The following is a 23,177-nucleotide window of genomic DNA, read 5'->3' as shown; positions in this document are numbered from 1 at the left end:
ACGGAATTGAATGTAAACAGGCAGCGCGCGAAAATTGCACAAAAGTTGTGAGAATTTTTCGTGGCAAAAGACAAAATGCCAATGGGTTTTCCCTCCACACAGAGGTGCACGATCACGACAGATTTGTCTCCGCATGGAAAATGTGCCAGTAAGTTTTACAACAAAACAACAAAAAAAAATGCCAGACATACGGCCATCTTGAAACAAAGGAAGTTGTTTATTGAGGAAGACTCTATGTTTTTTAAGCAAGAGAGAAGATCGCGCGTTTCTTTTATTGCCATCAACTACTGTGGCGATCGTGGGCTCCCAAACTATGGTCAGCACACACACAACCACCATCATCTTAGACGTCCAGCATATTAAAGTCAAAAATTGCTCTTCATTCGCGATCTTCGCGATCGTTGATCGTCTTTTTTTGCGTGTATATAAGGCAGAATTTGTGGTTTGTCTGCACGATAAAATATTTTTCGCCGTGTTTCTTCCCCAAATGATCTTCCGCCCAGACTGAAAGAACAAATTCTCGCGATCATTCTTTTTGTTGTACCACAAACATCCGTGAATCATCAATTAACCTCCAAAAAAGCGCGATCAAGAAAAATTCCACTTGGGGGCTTATTGCAACAGCACAACCCAATCATATGGAAAAAACTTCCGCCATTGCTTAAGAATAACTATATTTCGCGCGATCATATTTTGCAATAGGAGATTTCTGCAGCAGACTGAACATTCCTTCCAATTGCAGAAATGGGTGGAAATCCGCCGATCATCATCGCGATAAAAGCTTCTTTCATTCCCCTCGTGCACCATCACAAATGAACCCCGCGCGCGCACCTATGTATAGTTCCCAATAGAGTCGATCGCCTTCGGATTTTACATTCACTCTATGTTTTTTTGTCACTGTAATAGTGGGGAAGTTATATTCCTGATAGAGTTGCAATTGCAGTGTCACTAAACTCATTCATAGAAATTTTTATAGATGGTGCATGTGGGGAAAAAAGAGTTCTAAGTCAACTGGAAGTGGAAGAGAAAGAAAGTTTTATATAGATTCCACTTCTTATCTTATCAGCTGTGCAAGTAAGGCAAGTTTGCAATTTTTGACACTCTAGGTCATCACACTCTAACTACATTGATAGTGATTGTGATAACGTATTTATGTGACGGTTATTCACTCCTATGAATGATTAATTATTAAAAATTTAAAATTGATAAATGGCAGAATTCTAGCTAAACTAAATGATACAAGGAAAAACATAGAATTTAATGGGTTGTCTATTGGCTAAGCGTCAGGTAGAAGATCCAAGCCTGGAACTATATCCAAAAATTTTTTTTAACAACTTCTATGAGAATTGATATCAGTTATAAAAAATACTTTTTTAAAGTAAAATTAGTGACATTAATAACTTTAAAAAATTATCTCATGAGGATTTTGACAGCTTATAAAAATTAACTGTCACATAAATAAATTTATTTTCGATGATTTCCACATTCGAAGTTGAATATAATGGATGGTGATATAAATTCATTGATGTAAGAACTCTATTTTAATTCAAATTTGACAGATAGTCTGCCATTTTGTAATATTTTCTGTCAAATAACTGACAATTCAAATTCAAATTCATTTATTTCATTTGCGATGTTTTCAATGTTTGATTGTGAATAATTAAAATAATAAAATTATTACATATTGCGAATATAAATTTTTTTGTTTAATAAGAACTTTATTTTTAATTTAAATTTTGACATAATGTCTCTTTTCAAATTTTCTGTCAAATAACATTCAAAATTTAAAAAAAACGTTATTTTTTTTAAATACTTCAAATGAAAACCTCACTACAACAGCTGCCTTGGCATTTCCATTGGTTCTACTTCTAGGTAATAAAAAGTATTTTTCCACGAAGCGTCAAAATGCATATTCTTCCGTTCGCTCAACCCCGTGTGTCACTCTTCCCGCAGCATATTTTTCGCATATGCATTTTGCCAGAGTGAGTGTGTGGCCTTCAGAGTGCAAAAAAGCATTGAAATAGTCCAATACCCGCTGCTTCGGGGAGATATTAATAGGCTCACTCATGCTGTTGGACTCTATGCCTAATGGATGATTCTCTATTGGCTCTGGCCGAAGAGGTGGAAAATGTACACACAATGAAGGAAATAGAATGGAAGACGAGGGGAAGAAGAAAAAAAAGTATAATTTGCAAATTGTGGAAACTATGCGATAGAACGTGCTGTTTAATTTGCCGTTCCGGGTGTTTGTTTGAATTAAAATGCGCGACACCCATCACGACGAGACGCATAACAAAGAGTAGGCTAAACGTAAAAAAAGCCCCAATATGTGACACACAGAGAAATATTATGCAAATCCCATTTATAATTTTTTTTTCGGCAACTTTCACTCTCTGATTCACTATCCCTTTTCATTGATGCCAATTTGGCGGTGAAATGTCTGCAGAGCCGAAGCCATTTTGTCCGGAAAGAAATTCTCTTTGACGCTTGTTGGGCTATTTTGAACGAAACAAAAATTCTGGGTGATATTTTTAGATGTGCGCAGGAAAAAAAAAGCTATTTCTTATGCAAAAACACGATAAATTGCTCTTTTCCGCGGAATGTTGTAGTGGAAACACAGGAAGGTGCGGTGGTGTGCTTTCCGTGTTACCCATTGCACATGTATGTATGGCTTCTCGTTTGAGAAATTCTCGATAAACAATCAACGAGAGGAATTCAGCGTGTGCAAAATTCACTTCTAATGTCAGATTGAGGTCATAAACACTCACTTTTGTGCTTCGCAATTAAATATGCCAAAAATTTATTTTTAATATTGTTGTTTTGATGCGGACGCACAAATTTCATATTTCTGCCATTTTCAACGTATTTTTCATTTGGCGGTTGATTTTGAATTCAAATTATGTGAGGTTATGAGGTTAAATGGTTGACATTGTCAAAATCTTATGTCAAATATTCTAACGTGGGCTTTGAAGATGTCAAAATGACGTATGGCCCGGATAGGAGTAAAAAAGAAGAAGAAGAAAAAATTCTAAACGTAGAATTTCAGGAACTTTTAGCTGAAATCTATTCAAGGGGATTTTTTCTTGAAAACCATATTGACAGTGATTGATTTAAAACTAGCAATTTTTGACAATTTGTGCTATTCTTAGGTTTGGCATTTATTTTATCAACGTTTGATGTTTTCTGTATAAAATTTGACATTTATACTTTAAAGTTTGACATAACTATCTAATAGTTTGACATTTATAATGTTTTCTAACGTTGATCGTTTTTTTTTAACGTTTGATTTTCTCCACATTTAACATTCCTTTTCTAACGTTAGATATTTTTACTGCGCTTTGAAACCTAAAATAAAACCTTAATCATTAAAATTCTAGCGTAGAACATTTCAATATGTTTTTTCTAATGTAAAACTTTAATGAGATCTCATGCTATAAATTTAAAGAAAAAGCTTTTCCCCATTCGCTTTGGGAATTTTCCCAAATGAAAGCAAAAACAATCTAACTCAGCAACATCAAATTTTGTTCACTAATTGAGACTTCTTGGCTCAGCGTCTCGGTGACAGCGGCGCCTCCATCAGGGAAACAAATAATTTATGCGGTTCCTGACCTTTTCCAATGACAAACTTTTGCCTCTTTTTCACGCTGGAAAAGCACCCAAAGTGTCATTCCGGAAATCAATAAAACGTGGAGGGAGAAAGTTCTTTTTGGTCATAGAAACGAGAACTTTGTCTATAAATAATTCTTTCGCATACTTTTGAGGATTTAGCCATGTGAATTTCTTCACTTTTCCTCTTTATTTTCACGCAACAAAATTCCTACTTTTTCACGTAATAAAATGTGCAAAAATGGGCGGGAATGGGGAATTGAAAGCGGGACAGAAAGTCAATATGTGAGGGGGAATGTCAATGGATTTATTTGTTCCTCGTGCAGTTCTCAATTGAAGCAATTGATGGGTCATTTCCGCATCTTGAGGGTGTGGGCAACCACAAGGAGAACAACTTGAAATAACTATATACTTCTTCAGAATGTATTACATCGGGTTATGACAGAGATAATTTTAAATTGTCGAAAAGCTTAAAGTACTTTACGATAGTTTTTTTTAGCTTGTTGGATAAATGGATCTAATTCCTGGAAATTTTTGCATGAAAAGTATTCTTTCAGAGATGGCGCTAGTTGTCAACTGACGCTACAGAGTTTTAAAATTAAACTAAATGACGTATTTTTCATTCATAAATCCCATCTCAAATTTCACATTTCAGTTCATTGACCTATTTTCATTTCTTGCGAAAAAATTCCGCAAAAATGTGACAGGAAAATGATTTGAAACTCTCCAAATTTTGACAGGACGCCACCAATGTGAAACCGCCATTAACCTTTGACAATCTTTGATTTCTCGGCGTGAATTAAATTAATGTTTTACTCTAGAGAAGGAACATTAAATCATTTCTGAATCGTTGCCAAATGATTCATCACTGAAAAACACAAACAATTGAGGTGAAAAGAAAATATGGGTGGCAATAAAACTATTTGTATGTCACTTATGATGGTTGTTCGCCTGAAAAACAAACCTGATATGTGTCATTTTGAATTCTCGCGAGCACCTGGTGCGCATTTAATAAAAAAAACTGCCAACCCCAAAACCGGATTAGCCATTTTAATTGCTCTTCCGGAGGGGTACACACACCAATCTTGGGGCGGAGAAATTATTTGAAAAAAAAACCGCCCATAGATGTCGTGCGGAAGATGCGCGTATACGGATATAAAAAAAATGGGAAGCCGGAAATGATTTGTACGGCGCACACAGGAAGGAAGCCCACGATGACAAATTTAATTGAATTTATTGTACATCATCTGCACGAGTCATCACATTGGCTATCAAATTGACTTGGTACGCGGCTATTGTGCGACCCAATTCGCCCACCGCCCAGTTTTGTGCATCTTTCTGGGACGCCACAGAGAGTGGAATTAATTATAGGAATATTTCTTGGATCTCCTGTCCCCCCCTCAAAGATCTCGGAAAAATGGGTATACTACTGCATGGACTAGATTTGTAATGGCATCTGCAAAATATCAGCGTGAAAGTGATGTCGCGAGGAGCAGAAAAAAACGTTGGAAATCAAAAAAAGTGGGATAAGTATTCAGACAGTGTAAATGTGGTAAATTGGTTGAATAAAGCATTTAATAATAGTTAAAAAATATTAATTTTTTAATACAATTTTTGAGAGATCTAATCAAAGATAATGGCAAATCATAGATTATGACAAAATATGTTATATTAAAAAAAATTTAAATGTCTTACGGAGATAGTCTGTTTTACACGAATTTTACAGGATAGAAAATGTTTCAAAACATTCGTGACAATGTTTCGTCGAAGAGTTTGTCGCTACGAAGCATGATTCTGAATGTTTTGAAACATTTAAACGGACAAAATGAACAATGGCCGCACATATTTTTGCATTTAGAGGGAAATCTTTCCCGAAATTTTTCTATGTGATCCTAGTGCAAAATGTTGAAACTAGTGAAAACTTTTTTCGTAATCTCTTCTTTTTTTAATAAGAAATTCGTAAGACATTTTGGCTAAAACGGCTGAGAAGTATTTCGTTGAATATTTGACGTATATTTCAATAGAGAATGTTTCATTCGGACGCAAAAGGAGCTGAGATTGTATTAAAACCTAAGGAGAGAATGAATTAAATCATTCAAGAATTATTAGCTTTAGATTTTATTATTTGTAATATTTACTTATTTTATCCCTTTGAGGTTCTTTGGGTCATACGTAATTTAGTAATGTTTAGAGAAAATTGGAATACAGTTTTTAGGATTCAGAAAACTGTCTTTTTTGCACTTAAAAATGTCTTTTGAGGACTTTAAAAATTACCCAAACGCGTAACATTATATTTTCCTGAATCTTAATGACTTTAATTACTCCTTTTTTAAGTTAAAAATGCGCTTAATTGAAGTAAATAAGACTAAAGAAGACGTTCTGATTAGGAAAATGTTTTCTAAGAGCATCCATAGAATAACAAAATTGTCATGAAAAGATTAAATGTTTCAGTGTTTCTTATGGACGCCAAAGGGTTAATATATTTACGATTGACCACTATTACATGTTTAAATTTAGTATGTAGCGTTCTCGCCCTATTTTCACTGTCATGTATAATTTATTATTTCGAGATGTTCAAGGAAATGTTGCTCTTTTTATGTAGATTTGTTCTATTTTGTTGACAAATACTCAGAAAAAAGCCCAAAATTATATTAAATTTTTGGAATAATTGATCATTTATTTTAACTCCGAATTAAAAAAAAACTAGAAAAAAATGTGGATCTTTAAAAAATAAGTTTATAGCAGATTTTTCGTACTACCTCAAACGAATTCTTCTGAAAATCTTCTTTTTTACTCGTAAAACTTTTTTTTTGCGTGACCATTATTAGAATATATTGGAATTTTATTAACTGGACACCACGAAGAGCCTCCGCAAAGCTCGTACATAAACTTTTACAAACTCTACTCTACGGACTTTGGGTTGAATATTCACAACTGCCCGCGAAACATCTCTGTGACGCCAAAAGTACTAACACAAAAAGATCATTGTGTTGTGAGTATGTTGGACAAAAAGCCACAGGAATATTTTTCTGGCCAAAAATACAGCTTCGCAGCCACTTTTCCGGTGTGCTATGCAAACATCTCGTGGCACCATTTAAAATAAAAATTCACACACAATTTTAGCTCTATTCTCCACGGACAGAGACTCCGCACTCTTTTATCTCACTGCCCCCGGAGTGGAATTTATTTGAATATTAATTTAAAGCAATTGTGCAATTTTTTCCAACATTTTACAGTGCGCGAAAATGTACTGTACATATTACACCCAAAAGTTCATCCCACGCGCTCTTCTCAAAAAAAAAACGATGGGACATAGTTATTCTGGGAGAGAAATTCAATGACTTTTACTGGAAAATAAACATCCTTTTTACTCAAAAAGTTTTTTTTTTGTTTTAGAGTGAAAAAACGTATTTAAAGAAGATAATAAAAAAAAACTCTGTGCATTTGCTTCTTCTCCAAAAACTCTTTTAGCGCGCGATAAAAAAAATACATCCAAATGGGTGGGAAAGAGAGGCATCAGCGGAAGTACAAATTATTCGCGAACGAGAGCAAATATTGCATACATTCTGAATTTAATTCACATTTACTATATATACGCTAAAATGGGACGCGTGTAAAAATAAAACGCAATTCATTCGGAAGTTACTCCATCCAGCGGCAACAATGCTCACAGAGAATCCAAGAAGTGGAAAAATGCAGGCGAGTTCTTTTTCAGAGGGACTCCGTGGGGGGAGAGGGAGGTCGACACAATGGGCAAAACAAGGCAGAGATTATAGTTGGGAAATGTACTCACGTGATACGTTGCGATTATTCCATATATTACGTAATTGTGGCGGTGAGTTGTGGTAGAAGTTTGGATGCAGGAAGGTGCCGGGCGCCATGTGGCCCTGCGGCGGGCAGTGTGGGGGCATCCCCAGGCGGGCTTTCAGCTCTTCACTGCACGCCGGCTGGCCTCCAGAGCTCGATGAGTCCACGTCTGAGACTCCACTATCCGCCGGACTCGGTGGCAGTGAACCTGAAAGAATCAAATGGAAACAAATTAAGAGTTAGTTTATTGCTAAAGTTAGGCAAAGTTTTAGCATAAAAATTAATCCAGATATGGCCTCTCTTCAAAATTGTTTTGAAAATTCAATTTTCCACCAAAATTCTTGAATTTTCTCGAAAAACGAAATTAATTATTATTTATTGTCATGTCATAAGTAGTGGTAGATACATAAGAGATTTATTTAAACTATTTTACAATTCTAAGGAATTAATTCGCTTAAAAATCTTTTAAAAAAATTTTCAAACAATTCGAGAGCTATTCCATGAAGAATCTTAAAATATTTTTCTTTAATTGTATTTTCTTTATTAAAGGAAAATTAATTTACAAGGGCTTTTAAACGTCTTTCTAAAACAACAAATCGTTTGTTTTTTTTTAAATTATTATGGAACGAAAACAAAATGATTTAAACTGTCAAAATCTTAAAAAAACTTTTAAATTGTAATAAAAGAAAATATTTTTAACGAAATTGGCACTAAAATAAAAACTTTTTAATTCAAGATATAAAAAATAGTCATTGAACTGGATTTGTTAAATGATTTATTATAATTGTTATAAAACCAATAAACAAAGAATTTTCGTAAGTTTTATTTGGGTAAAATCCTCAAGAATCGAGAAAGTAATTAAAAGATTAGCGAACAAATATTTCTTAAACGCCCAAGAATTAAAAAAGTATCTTTTTAAAAGAATTCTTTTTTGCATTAAAATATAATTCCAAAAAAATATTTTTTCGTTTCAAAAGGCTCAAAATTAAACAATATATTTTTCACTTTCACCACCTTTTGCATTTATAAAATGTTTGCCGAAAGGATTCAGAGGATTCAAGTTGCCATAAAAAAGGATTCATGGAGAGCACCCTTTTGAGTACTCAAAGAGTGGACAGATGGACATCTTGGGGTGGATTTAGGTACGTATAGGATGATTGAGTGATTGCCGAATGTGACAGAACGTTGCGAAACAAGCTGCGGGGGTGGATGCGTTGCACAAAGAATGTCAATTTTGGGGGATTGCGAAAATCAAGAAGGGTTTCAGGCTGTTGCAGATGCTTCGGGGGTTGACCAATGGTGGTGTGAACAGAAGGGTGTGTCAGCAAAATGCAATTTCCCTCATTGAACCCCTGTTCGATCTAAACCAATAGGCAATTTCACTTTCACCCCGATAAACGTGTGAAAGGAAATCTCCCTGAGGACCTCTGTCAAGTGCCTCCACCTCTTTCACTCTCACTTTATCCGTCCTTTTTGGCAAATATTTGGGTGCATCTTTGTCGGCTTTTTGGGTTCACATCTGCGACACAATCTGCAACAACTAAAAGGGATCTGACACTGATTATCCCCTAAGAATTCCCCAGAAAATGCAACAATGACGATGGTGTTGCCGGTGCACCTTTGCGCGGAGACAAAGACGCGAAAGCCTTTGGATTTCTTTTTTTCCTGGCCACAGAAACCGCACCTTTCAGCCACATCCACCACCACCATTCAGCTCCTTTTTGCCATCTGCGGGAGGGTTAATTTGAAATTTTAATTTCCCCCAACCCTGACAAATTATGTATGCAGTGTGAAGGTGCAAAGAGACGTTAGATAAATAAAATTTCTCGAAATTAACGAAATGTTACCTACTTTTAAGGATTTTTTTTTACATTTTCTAATTATTCGGAAAATCGCTTTTCTGCCAGTCAGTGGCGGAAATTAGATTACCAGAAATCCAGAATCTTAGATCTAGAATTATGACTATAAAATTGGAGATCTAATTTTCGACCCTGACTGGTGGAAAAGCAATTTCCCGAATCCTTGAAAATAAATTTTCTATTGTCTATTCAAATAACTTTTTTTATCAACAAAATTTATTAAAAAATCTTATTTTTTGAATCTCTATAAACTCTGCTAAATATTAAGAGATTTCTATGCTTCTGGAAAATTGTTCTAATTTTTTTCTTGCAAATTCAAATGAATTTCTGCGATTACCAACGCTCTTGAAATTTGTCTATTTTATACGATTTTTATACGCAATTTCCCGGTAGTAGATTTACAATGTTTTTTTATGGTTTTCTTAATGACATTTTTCATTAGTTTGGCTTTTCCGTGTGGCCCACAAATCGCACCAAATTGCTCAAGAAGTTTCACGCATTATGCGAAACGGTGGATTTTGCGAAATCTCCGGTGCTTTTGGTGGTAAAAGAAAACTCACAGAAAAGAAGGTTTTTTTTTATTATTATCTTCAATGTGAATGAGATGAAAAATCGCATTTCCCATTGCAATTTCAACACATACAGCCCGCAGAAACTTCATATAAGAATGAGATTTGAAGAGAAGAAAAAAAGAGTGGATGGACGAAACGAGAAGACGAATGGCGCACTAAATAAAATCCATTGTTTAACTTCGCGGTCGATTACTCATAATTTTGAAACGTGCTCAACAAAGGGATGGACAGCTGAATGAGATAGGGCATCCCTCGGTACAGAGACAGAGAAAAGTTGCCCAAAAAAGAACGAGTTCCGGAACGCCAGGAAATCCCAAAATGGACTTCAAGCGTCGCCTTGAGCCCATCAAAAGGAGCCCTCAACCCTTATTTGCATTATCTTCCTCCTTTTTTTCTACTCTACAACATTACATGCTGTGTACCCATCCTCTTACGTACATACCTAGCCCTATTCTCCGCGTGGATTTCTCACATGGAGTCCCATTAATGCCATTATTGTGCCAAGAGTGACCGTTGGTCAGGGCGATGAATCAATTTGAGGAAAAATTTCTTCAGATGAACATAGAGGGATAAGATTTGAGCATTTGAAAAAAATTTTATATATGTAAATTATTTGTCCTTCCTCGGTAAATGCGGAACAGAATAATCAAGGAGGGTGCAAAAGGAAGACGAGGGGACACCGATATGCGATTCAGATTGACCACCGGTCACGCTATGAAGATGACCATAAGAGGGAAGAAACAACCCTTTTGGCAATTGTTTGATGATTTTTTCGTGAGAAAATTCCAAATGCGGAATCCCTTCACGGTCACCTTAGTCTATCCACATGAACGGGTGGAATAAGACAATTTTTCTAGCAGGAAGATTCACCGTTGAAGAAGTTTTTTTTCCTTCGATGTATGCAAAAGGATCAACCAGTTTTTCGTGAGACAAACACAGTGAGGACTTCCTCGATGACAAATCTTTTCATATATTTACACAGCTAATAAATAGACCGTCGTCCTCGTAAAATTTTCTTTAGGATTTTGAAGGTAATCAAGGTAACATACAAGCGGTTAAGCGAAGAAAGAAAGAAAATTGGAGGAATTTGTAATTTTTTAGCAAAAGGATTTTTCAAAAAAATTGCCATTTTTATTCTTTCTGCCAAATGTTTCTTTTTCCCCACATTTCCTTTCTCACCATTCGAATTCACCATCTTTCCTATCCCGTCTTGGATGGGCGCGAAAATCAAATTTTCAAAAGAATTTCAAGGAAAGAGAAGTATTTAATTTTAGCCTTCGATTTTCTTTGGGCATTAAGAATTTTTGCCAAATTGTTTCGGGAAATTTATGTACAGTCATCCGTTAAAAAAACGGTCCCACTATTTAGAGTCACCGAAAGCCCCCAACAATTTTCTTTGTAATTAATGGAAATAAATGACTTTAATTCTTCTTCGACAAATTACATAATTCTGATTCAATCCTCAAAATTAAGGTGCAATTTGGTGCAAATTTTACAATGAGGACACCAACCGATAAATCCTTCATAATATCCTTCAGCAATCCAACGGCACATTTTCTTGGCGGTACCATCAAATGTAAGTAATTCAGCAAGAAAAGAAAGAAAAACTTGGAGAGGGTGAAATCTTAACCCAGTTCCACCAAAAAAGGATACGAGCAGGAAAAGGATCAGAGAAATCCCGCAAAATGCTTTTTGCTCCCCGCCCCTAACCACAATGGAATCCTTTCATCGTCCTGATCCAATTCTGCAGGATCTTCTGCGTTTTTTTGTCCCTATTTGTGCCATTGTCGCAGGAAATTGCATTTATTTGCACGACATCAGTATAAAGTCCTTGTCCGACGAGAAGTTCTTCTTTGTCCTTTTTTTTCTTCTTCTTCTCTACTGCCTTTGGATAATCCATTCAGTAGTGCAATGAGCGCTCCTTTTTTGCACATCCTTTTGGTACCTGGGATGCATACAGTAGCGGCGATACCGACTGTGAGGGCTCAAAGGCAATACGGGGGTTTTATATAAAAATCACAAGGATATGCAACAAAAGCAATGGAGGATTAATAAATCGAACACGGTGTAATATTTGTGAGATGAAGGGCAGGGCTGACCCTTTTTTTTCTTCATCATCCCGTGGAATCACCCAAAACATCTCTATTGCGCCGGGTGATATGGTGCAAAAAGGGACGCACCCTGGGAACCCTTCTTGAATCCTACCCGAGAGAGTGAAAACGGATTTGCACCACTGAGCAAATTTCGGGGGCTTTTGTGCAAAAGGACGAGAAAAAAGATGTTGCTCACAATTGCCTCTTGCAGGGGGTAAACCTACAGGTGCTTGATGTCAGCGGGGGAGACGTTTGAGCCTTTGCCAAGGAGACAAGGAGGCAGCTGATAAAATTATGATTTATTTGTGAATCGAGAGATGCATTTCACAGAAAATTCCCAATCAAATATTATTCGAAAAATAGCGCTTTGTAATGCTGCAGGCTGCATTTTGTGGATCAATCCTGTCGGTTATGATGACTCTGACATTTCTGCGTTCATGAGAAATTTCTCCTGCATTGTCCTTTGCGAGTTTTTTTTCTTTTACTTTAGCACCCTCATCGGGGTTTGGGAAACTCAATCTTTGATACTTTCATTTAGGATATTTTTTTATTTCTTTATAAATCGATAGTTGACAAAGGAGACACTTGTCGAGGACTTCCTGGATCCTCGAATTGTCCTGAATCTCCTGAATAGTTTTTTGTTGATTTAAAAAAAAAATATTCCTTGGCGTATTTGAGAAGAGAAGTGGATAAAAAAAGTAAATTAGATGAATTAATTCATCGAGTTAGGTTATTTATACTCGGACTTTTTCAGTGTAAATATGCTTCCAGGTGAATTGAGCTTGTACGTACGCATATGCTTTATGCTAGAAGTCATTTATTATTCTATCTCTATATTTTGAGTCTTCAAGCTCGAAATACTTATTCATTATAAGGAACCTCACACTTAAGCTCTTAGCACTAGATGCATAAGATTTTACATGTAAAAGAACAAGAGAAAACAGTAATATTTGTCTATCTCGTACTCATGTAGAGCTTATGATGCTCTAAGCACTTGGAAATACTTTTAGGAGGACTATGCAATGCATCCTTGAAGCATAAATATATGAAGCAAAAGTTTGATTTGTCTTTTAACGATACTTTGGAGTAATCTCTAAGAATTTTTTTTCACAACTCTACCCTCTTATGAATTCTCTTTATTATTCATCTCTTAAAACCCCCACACAGTATGAGCATAAATCACCTAGGAAGACACCTTTGAGGATCTGTGCAGCAAGTTTAATTAGTACGAGAACCTTTTTTGCACAGAGACATACGGGGAAAAATGAGTGCATCGCAACAAAATTGAATTGCATTTCACATAGAGGGAATAAGAAGTGTTCCCATGTTGATTCTGTCCTCATTTGAACTTTCACACCCACATTGCGCCATTTCGCAAAATTCTGCACTTCACATTCCGCACAACACACGAAACTACTCTCCATTTAATTCTATAACATCCTCTTAGTTACTACCACCCACATCCCTTTCCCCCGCACCACCAGGGCTAAAATGGAATATTCACGCGAGGAGGATGGAGTCACACAATTTCCATTTTCACCACCCCCTCTTGTCTAATTAAACTTCAAATTAAACTATTCATTCCTGAATTATTCACTCCATCGCCAGTTCTGAAGTGCGGGGAGACTGGGGGGAGGCGGAGGGGTGTATGGCACACAATGTTGTACTCTCAGGACGAAAGGGGACGCTGAAAGGACGCGCTAGTTATTAAATTTTATTTTGTGCACAAAAGTGGAAGAAGATACGTGGCAACTGTGAGGAATTTGCAGGAGGTGAGTTGAGAGAAAATTCCACGCAGTGTCCATTTGATGGAATTATCCTTTCGCGCGCAAAAGGATATCTCTAGCGACGAGGGTCACCCCCGGGGAGGGAAGGAAAATGTGATAACTGACCATCGCGGAATAAACCCTTACAAGGAACCCTTCCTGTGCGGCATGCAAAATTGACAACGAGGATTCAACATTAATGGAACCAGTTGACAAGAGGAGGGAAGTCTCAGGAGAAAAGTTGTCCACACAGGACCCACGGCACAAAATATAGCGTCGTCGGCTAAAAGCTATTAATCATTTTATTAAAAAACGCAAGGTCACACCAGGTCAGCGCTCGTTGACCAGTTTTCTTTCCTTCCTTTTGACGAAGAGAGAAAAAACATGCGAGTAAGCCATCCCCTTGGGCCATGGCTTTTCGGGATTCCTCATGAGACACAATGTTCACATAAGGATGTAAATATTTTAATAGTGTGTACCCCTCATACCTACCTACATAGCTCTAGTGTGTGTGGACGAGCACTCAAAATTCAAGGGACAGGTTAAAGGAAGACAGAGAGAGAGTGAGATTTTGAAATTAGATACCTCGGACACAATATATAATCCAACTACAATTTATAGACTCAAAACACCGGGGCTCCATGCGAGAGGAATACTGATGAAAATACCATGATGAGGATATGAGGGATGTGAAATTAGAAATTTTATATTAGAAACTTTCTCAGGGTGCAAATTATTCATGGGCTCATTGTGGGGTAGTTCTCACACATTTTTCCTTCGGACCACCCCTCTAGAGAGGATCTTTCCGTACACATTGGAGGCGGAAGAAGCTTCTCTATGGGAGATCCTTCGATAATTCCGTTAATTTAGTGATGATGAGAATAATTTAACAATTTTCTCATTTTATGGGATACTTTTCTCTCCTCTTTTTAGGGGTACGCATACGTTTTCTAAGAGAAATATTCAGTTTTCTTGTTCAAAAAAGGGTTCTACTCAGCGGCTAAGAAAAGTTTGAAATCTTGATTTTGAAAAAAAAAATCAAGACAAACTAAGATTTGGTATTCTGGGGTCTTGAAATTGTTCTTGGTTTTTTTATTTAACACTTGGAGGACCCAACATTTGGCACAACGCGGAGGATCAAATTGGTAATAAGTACCAGCTGATAAAATATGCTCAATAATTAATTATTAATCAGTTTATTGAACAAGGATCGAAAGTTTCACTAATTCTCAATCTCTTTCAAGCATTCCTGCGCCTAATTATTAATATTTTATTGAAAAAAATCGTCACTGAAAAAAAAATTGCGTCGAATCGATGCAAAATTGCCAATTTAAACGACTTTTTTAGCTACAATTTTACATAATTTATTATTGCGCCTAAATCATCACAAACTTTGATTCTTAAAATAAATTTTTAGTCATTTCCGGCAATAAAATTAGTCCATATTAATGATTTACACCGAGGAAAAGTGAACAAGAGTACTTTATTTGGGAAATATGGGGAAACATAACCTCAAAACAACGGTTAAAATGTATGAGATTTTGACTGGTAATGAGTACCAATTTGATCCTCCACGTTGGATTTTGACTTTGACCTAAATTATCTTCCACAGAAAAGTCTTTTCTCAAGATTTTCTTTCTGCTATCTTAAAGTAATTAAAATTCCCTACACATAGATGCTAAATTCATCGAGATAAGTCCAATAGATAATATTCAGTGACGATTTTAAGGTTCCAATTGGTAGCAAGTACCAGTAAAGTCCTCCAAGTGTTAAAGAAAAATTAAGAGAACTTTTAATTTGCTTGAAATTTAATAAAAAATCTTGTAAAAAAAATCAAATAAATTGAGGTTATGAATTTCAAGAAATAAAAGTTTTAGAATACCCAAGCCATAATTAAAAGCAAATGACAGTTGCAATTATAAAAAGAACCTCACGATTTAAAAATTGCCGTTAAATAGTAAAACTTGAGGCTTTTTTAATCGCAGAATAAGACCCAATATTTGTAAGTAAATATATAATAAAATGCATTTGAATATGATATTAGATTTTGACAGTTAGTTTGATTTTTTATTCATTTTTTAAAAGGAGAAATGAAAAAAGGTTTTTGACAGAATCAACTCCAATAGAATGGTTTAAAAATTTCAACCGTCAAATTCTGACAAGAATTTCAATAATAAATGCAGGAAAATAAAAGATTTTTAATAGAATCGATCTCAATGCTTTAATTAGGTATTTTTTGCATTGGATTTTATGAGATTCATCTAAAACTTTTTCGACAAATTCTATCCATGAATCCGTTTCACTAAATTAAATAGGTAAATTCTAGTCCAAATTCTGGAGACAATCTTGTTTAATCTTTTCTCGTTACTCCAATAAAATCTTGAAAATTTAAATTTTTTTTAAAAATTTTAACTCCAGAACGAGGGCTATTTTAAACAAAAAAAAAAGGTAATATAAATAGGAAATTTAAATCTTACGATCCTAACCTTTTTTATGGAAATGTGGAGAAGTACCTGTGCTTGACGTGCTGTAATTCCTATGGTATGGCGCTGAATGTATCGGCGCTCCGCTCAAGAGCCCATGGAGGAGTTGCCGGTGTGGCGGTGGTCCCTGGTGGTGGCCATTGGTTGCACTTGCCGCGGGTATCGAAGCTGATGAGATCCTCTGCTGTGGTGGCGGACTCGGTGAGTGTGGCAAGATGGGAATTTCTGTGTTCACTGCAAATGAAGGAAAAAGTAAGAAAATCCTTCGTTAGTACTTTGGAATTTCTCGAACATTTAATATAAAAAAAATCTCCTTGGCGTCCCACAAGATGAATCTCAATATGGAAGCTTTACGCGCCAAGGACAGAAAAATGCAATTTGCAAAAATCTAGGTCAAATACTCTCTTTCTCCCCCATGTGGTAGAACATTTTTCCATCTATTCTATATCTTTGAGGAAGTGCAGTGATTTGGAAGGAATTCTAAATTCAATCTGTGTATGTATGTATGCCATATCACTCCGGGGAGGTCTTTTGGCATTCTTAAGCGTTTTGCAAAAGAATAAAGTACTTTTTATCAATTTCCCCCTAAGTGGTTGTTATTTTAATTCAAAGCACGTTCCACAGATCAACTTTGGACGTTTAGCAGTGGAGTTGAGAACCCGTTTTTGTGTCAAAGTTGCGATAAAATTTGATTAGGGATTCCCAGACGTTCAACGATGATTGTCTTGCTGTTTAAAAATACATCATTCTATTTTTGCATATTTGAACAAGATTTAAAATATTAGAAGAAATAGGTAGTCTGGAGCATTTTAAGAGAAAAGATTCGTTCAGAAATGTCAAAAAGACATCTGTCATATCGTTATTCTGTCAAATATTTAAAGTGTCAAAATTGACGTAGGTACTGAGAAATCAGGAAACTTTCTTGATAGCTCTCATAATTGCAACATCTATCAAAATTTTGACAGTTGTCATAATTCCAAGATCTGTCAAAATAATGACATCTGTCACTTTCAAATATGACAAAACAATATTTTATCTACACACATTCTGTATCATTTTTAATTAAGCTTGTTAAGCTTGGTTTAGTCATAATTGTCATTTAACCAATTGAGAAATTTATTTTCAAAAATTAAACGTCATTGTAACCGTCAAAACTTTCACTTGAAACAATTCCATCCCTATTTTTCGAAATACAGAGAAACTTTCGGGTTGAAAGTAAAACAAGTGAGTTCCAGGAAATGGAGCACATCCACTGAAAGTCCCAAAATTGCTTTGACATTGACAGAAAGTGAAAATCCCGGCGTGATTGGCATTTTCACATGACTTCCATTGGTCGTTGGTATGTTTCTGTCCATCATCGTTTACTTCCCGCTCCACCCTCATTGGAGGAAGAGTAAAAAAAAAGCTGTGGGCCATATCGATCATGTGGTATTTGAGTGTTGCTGGTCCATTGAGCAATAGCTTACTCATGGGTATTTTATTTCCATCTCTCGGGTGTTCTTCACGGCAATTTACCGTGGAGCTGCATCAGGCTTTAATTGTTGACTTCACGACGCGAGTGTGTCAACGTTGGCCGTTATTGCGAAAATTTTTCACCTGACAAGGAGGCAACGTGAATATGAGCTCGGGTGTGCAATTCGACCTTCTCTGCTAATTGGACAACGATGGTATTCCATTGCACATCCCCATGCACATCAATTTCACCAGAAAAAAAAATACTTTGATCTTCATTTATTCATGTCTCTCTGTGCATTCCATGCTCGCTAAGAAATCACACCGAGTTGTTGCCGCAAGAGTTTCAATTGTTTGAAAGTGAAATTCGGCGGACACCACAAAAACGTGTTTCTCGACTTGTGCGGCAGCTCAATTGGGACAGGGAAGTGTACGTTTTGCCCGCCAATGGTGTTTTGACACCAAATTGCACCCAGATTGATTGCATAGCATCACAACATAATCACATGGGTCCTCTTGGCAATTTTGTGCCAATTTCCACGAGTTTTTGCGCCTTTTTGCCCCATACCGTTTGCGCGCCATTTTTTTTCGGTCCCTCATGCACAATATCAATTTATTTGATCTTTTCGTCGGGAGGTGCTAAAACGTCCCACTCGCCGTATGCTCGCAGCATGACTTTTTATGCATATTGAAGTTTTTCTTAAATGATTTTTGTTCCATTGAAAATCGATTCAACGAACTTCCCGCGGGCCGCCCAGAAGCCGCGCGAATGCGGGTCTCTGGCCCACTGAAGAGCGACTTCCCAAGCTTGGCGGCAACATTGCACAATCAGCACCAAAAGTAGGTTGCTCGTCAGCAGTGCTTTTTGTCTCACCGGTTTTTTTTTTGAACAGTGTGTACCACCTCATAAATAATTCGTTTGTGCGGTAATTTTTATTGCAGCACTTCATGCGGGGACGAGGAAGAGAATCCAACCATTTTTGGCGGCCCATTTCAGTCATTCATTTCGCTTTCGTTTTCACATGAGAGCGAAAGTGATATGAAGTTCACTTTGCGGAAAAGTTTGGTTGATGCCAAATATTTGCTGACGCCTCTCTGGGGCACACCTCTCACGGCCCCGTCACAGCGTCTACCGGGTCTGCCCAGCGGAAGGTGGATTCAAATGCAAAATTGGCAGTATGCCGGGCAACGATAAATTATATTAATCAGTGCATAATGTAAATTTAACTTTAAAAAAAAACCTTTTATTCTAAGAAATAAATAATTTTTAAAAATAAATATATTTAAAGATTTTTATTTTAACTGACAAAGATCACTTTGTTCTATTGCGGTTGAATTTCAAATATGGGTAATTTTTTTTGACATAAATAAACGTTAAAATAACACAGATATGTCCTTCGGGGCCACTTCGTGTAACTCCGTCAAGCATCGCAAAAGCGCGCAAATATTTAAATTCAAATCCCATCCGTTGGCTGTTATATCATCGATCAATTTAATCCTGCCATGAAGGCACTTCAAAATACTATTTAAAAAAAATCCATTTTGAAAACAATTCAGCAGAAAAAAAGTCGCTTGCGAAATGGTAATCTCTCAAAAACCCGCCATACTTCCCATTGAATTTTTGCCATAGAGTGTGAATGGAGTGGGGGGAAAAGGTGAGACAACTTGAAGACAATAATATTAAATGAAAGTTTAATACCCGTCGTGTAGTGTTTATTGAATTTATTAACCAATTGGCATATTAATGCGCATATTAAGTGTGCTATTCTGTCCTAAATTTGACGAGCCCAAAAAGCGCGCGTTTGCGCAAAATTTCGCAACGAAGCAATAATCGCGCGCAGAGATTTAATCACTCTCGCGTGTTTTTTTCTGACATAAAACACGCGTTTTTTTCGAGTATTTTATTACTTGTTTATTTTCCTTTAAGGTGCTACAATGCAGATTTTTTTTCGACCCAACAGCTGCGGCTTTTTGGGGCAAATCTCGTAGTCAAAGATAGTAAAAGCAATTTGAAAATATTGGATCAAATTCATATTGGAAATTATTCCTGCATAGAGACCCAAAAAGAAATTCTCCTAAATTTAACCATCTGTCATCAATCATTGCTTGAACAATTTATAAAATGACTGATGATGGAATTATCTGAATTTTTTTTCGTAGGACTTCCACCTCAAAAGTGGCGAAATGAGACAAGAAAAACATACTGATATTTCATAATAATATATAGAAAGAAGTTAGGAAAGAAATCCACGGAGAAAAAGAGATGGTACAAAGATGTGAGTTTTTGCGAAATGCTAGAAAAAGTCAGAAAGTCATAATCTTCTTTAATTAATTTACTATTTGATGAAGAAGAATAGTTTTTACAGGTGAAAACATCACTAATATTATTGTAAGAAGTTATGTTGGTTAATTATTTTTTTTTTAAATGAGAAGTTATACAAATGACGTATAAATAAAAGAACTGTCAAATTGTATAACACATTTTTTTAAATTTATTTTTTCTTCGATTGTTTAAAAGGTTTTACGGTCCAGACGTCATCTTAGCATCCACGCAGCCCTTTTTCCACAATTTATTGAGTTATTTTTTAAATATGGATTCCCTGATGGATTCAAAATTATAACGACTTCTAATCTCAAGGTCATAAAAACTGTTATACTCCATACAATAATTCAAAAATGATTCAAAATTAATCGACTCAATGAAATCCTTAAGAATTAAATATTATTTCTATGGGTAATAAGCAGAAGTAATCCTAACACATACAGGTGTTTCGTATAACAGTTCTAATCAGCATTTTTTTACCTTAAATGATTTAACATTTCACCCAAGATTTCCCCATCAAACCACTAATTTAGCAAAGAAAAACCTTCAATCAAATATTCAATTTTCATTAACCACAGTTCAGCTTTTCTCACCATAAGCACTACACCGAGCTTATGTGAGCTATAAAGTTCTCAATAAAAACCCTCGTCAACAAGTATGACTTTCAACGGGGGCGAGAGAGAAAGTGATTAACAGTTCAGACAGAAAACCACCCACAACCGAAAAAAAAGTCTCACCCACAAACTAATTCTCAAGAGTGGCGGCTCTTTTTTTTTTTTTAATGTTATATAGGATCGTGTGGGGTGGGATCCAACCCTTCGCGCGCCATTCTGTGGCACCGATAAAATGCATCTCTCAGGGCCATTGTCCGTGTGTGACGGAAATTTCACTTTCAGTGGTCAAAACCATTACGGTGAGAGTGTGTGGTAAACAAACCACCCCCCAACCCTGCGGAGGGGGTGAAGGGATAAAAGTAGAACGAAAGCACAAACACCTTGGGGAATTTTTTTTATGGGGTTGGCAAACGGTGAAAGCCCCGAATTGGCAGACGCCACTCGATTGACGCCAGTGGTACTCAATTGTCACCCCACGGGCGTACTTTTCACCTCTGTGCACCGCCAGAGAGTTGCCGAAAAAAAAAGTCACCCCCAACCCCCAGTCTCGGGGCGCCGCCTGCAGACGCGCGGCGTGGGCTGCTGCGGGGGCGACTTGGAGTGTGGGGGTGGTATGGGTGGAAGTGACAAAACCGTCTAGCCGTATTGATCGGGCCGCCCCGCCACACTTCCGACGCACCCAGTCGCCGGGGGCACCGGCCGCAGAGGCGACGCCACCCGAAGCCGCCCCGACGCCCCGTGGGGGTGGGCTTCGGGTGGCCTACCCCGCTCACACGCGCCACACGAACGGGGCGTGTTGCATACAATCAAATCAATGCCGGGGGAAAATGAAAATGAGAGTTGGGTGAAAGTTTTCTCTTTGCGCATCATTTTCTCCCATATTTAGTTGGGAAAAAAGATTGTGCGGTGTTGTTTTCGAAAGTGTTCGTGATGGGAAAATTTTCAAGAGGCGTGAGGGGCATTTTCCCTGCGTGATTTCGGCACAGACATTTTCTTGAGAAATTGAAGAAACGCCAAAGAAAGGAATTTCATAGGCAAAAAGGAATTTCTCTATGTTGGATAAATAAAGAAAAAGCTCATTGAAAAGCAGAAAAAGGGAAATTCTGCCAAAAGAAATTACTTTCCATTTTAGATTAAAGCGAGTTTCATTGATGGAAATTGAAGGTATACATAGGAAAAAATGAATTGAAAATAGAAAAAAGGTTTTCACAAAGTGAATTTTTCTTTAGCAAAGTTTGATAAATTGAAAATTCTGTCTACATAAGGCGGGAAAATATTTGGGGATTTTAATGTTTTTTTTTTAGCCAAGAAATTGTTTTGAAAATTTTTTTTTTAAATTTTTGAAAGGGGAAAGGAAATAAATATTTTTAAAGGGAAAAATATTAGAAAAAAAACTAAAAGAAAAAATAAATGCAATACTTCTTCGTAAATTAAGAAAATATAATTTAAAAAGAAATTTGATTTACCTTATCTAGAGAGCTTTAAATCAAAACATATTGAATGCCAATAGATAAAATAAATAAAAGAAAATATGAAAAATCTTGAGAAATTTTTCATTTTAATCCCATTTCAGCATCAATAAAGTGCTTACAATATTCTTTGCATAATTTTCTCTGAGTAGGTACACAGCTGCCGGAACAGTGGTAAGCATTTTTGGTTGACTTTTATGCACTCTGTGCCTATCAAAATTGTTGGAAATTTTCTCTTGATGCACTTTTTTTGCATCAACTTTCTTCACTTTTCAAAGAGAAAATCTCCACCTTCTCCGGATGGCAACACACAACACACACAACAGCAGGCCCGCAACATCAAAGCATTTTCTATTTTTGCAGCAAATTGCCTTGCATTTTGGCAACTTCAATGAGATGCGGTTTTTTGCATCAATGGACGCAGAGAGAATTGCCGAAAATTTGGCGCGAGAATTTGCGTCACGTGAGTGAGTGGGGACCAGAGGGAGCTTTCGGAGGTAGGCTCTGTGAGAACGGAGTAGGTAGCTTCATTGGGTCTCTCTAGGAGCGGAAGTGAAAGTAATAGGTTGGCTTGAGAGCTGCAATTCACTCTCCCCGCGAATGTTGGCTTCTTATGTGTGCAAATCCACTTCGCAGCAGCACATAAATTGCAATGTATGAACACCAAAGCGATGCTCAACTATCGAAGCAATAAGCCTTGACCCAGTTTCCATCGCCACACATCCAACGCTCTGCGAAGCATTAGCGACTGCATTTTGTATCGTGGTGTACGTTGTTAAATTAATTGGTTGATTGTGAGCGACACTGTCAAGATGCAAGTTTTTCTCGTTCTTTTTTTTTCCTCTCCTTTAAAACATTTTCATTTCCCACCAACATCAAAATGTGATGCGTCGCGAAAGTCATTCAAGTCCAAAATGTACGTACATACCTACATGTATGTAGATACCTGTGGCGTGTGGGAAAAAAATGTGAAATACATAATTTTCCTTCTCAGTGTAAAAGCATGAGGGAAGTATTGATTTGAAAAAGCCATCCCCCGCATGGAAAATTGCATTATTAATTGGTCTCTGGTTGAGGAAGTTGCTTTTCTGTCCCAATTTCTCTCCTTTAGCTCCTTTTACTAAATTATTTAT

At 36.6% G+C, this 23,177-nt stretch overlaps 2 protein-coding genes across 7 annotated transcripts in view; one reads left to right on the top strand and one right to left on the bottom strand.

The window, feature by feature from the left end:
• LOC129792615 (ecdysone-induced protein 74EF) overlaps positions 1–23,177 on the bottom strand; it is a 212,435-nt gene that overhangs the window by 14,634 nt on the left and 174,624 nt on the right. For 4 of the 6 annotated variants that reach the window (XM_055831844.1, XM_055831847.1, XM_055831846.1 and 1 more), the window contains 2 exons: positions 16,190–16,420; positions 7,400–7,621 (listed from right to left, as the gene is read on the bottom strand). In XM_055831844.1, coding sequence (XP_055687819.1) covers positions 7,400–7,621; positions 16,190–16,420 — 453 coding nt within the window. The remainder of the gene's footprint in view (positions 1–7,399; positions 7,622–16,189; positions 16,421–23,177) is intronic. The other 2 variants (XM_055831845.1, XM_055831850.1) reach the window with 1 other exon arrangement.
• The window catches only part of LOC129792688 (ARL14 effector protein-like), a 693,823-nt gene that overhangs the window by 515,653 nt on the left and 154,993 nt on the right, over positions 1–23,177 (top strand). The gene's annotated exons all lie outside the window — the stretch shown is intronic.

The sequence above is a fragment of the Lutzomyia longipalpis genome, chromosome 3, assembly GCF_024334085.1.
Source record: "Lutzomyia longipalpis isolate SR_M1_2022 chromosome 3, ASM2433408v1".
In the NCBI taxonomy this organism is placed as follows: domain Eukaryota; kingdom Metazoa; phylum Arthropoda; class Insecta; order Diptera; family Psychodidae; genus Lutzomyia; species Lutzomyia longipalpis.
The sequence above is the reverse complement of the archived record's forward strand: the minus strand, read 5'-3'. Positions and strand labels throughout refer to the sequence as shown.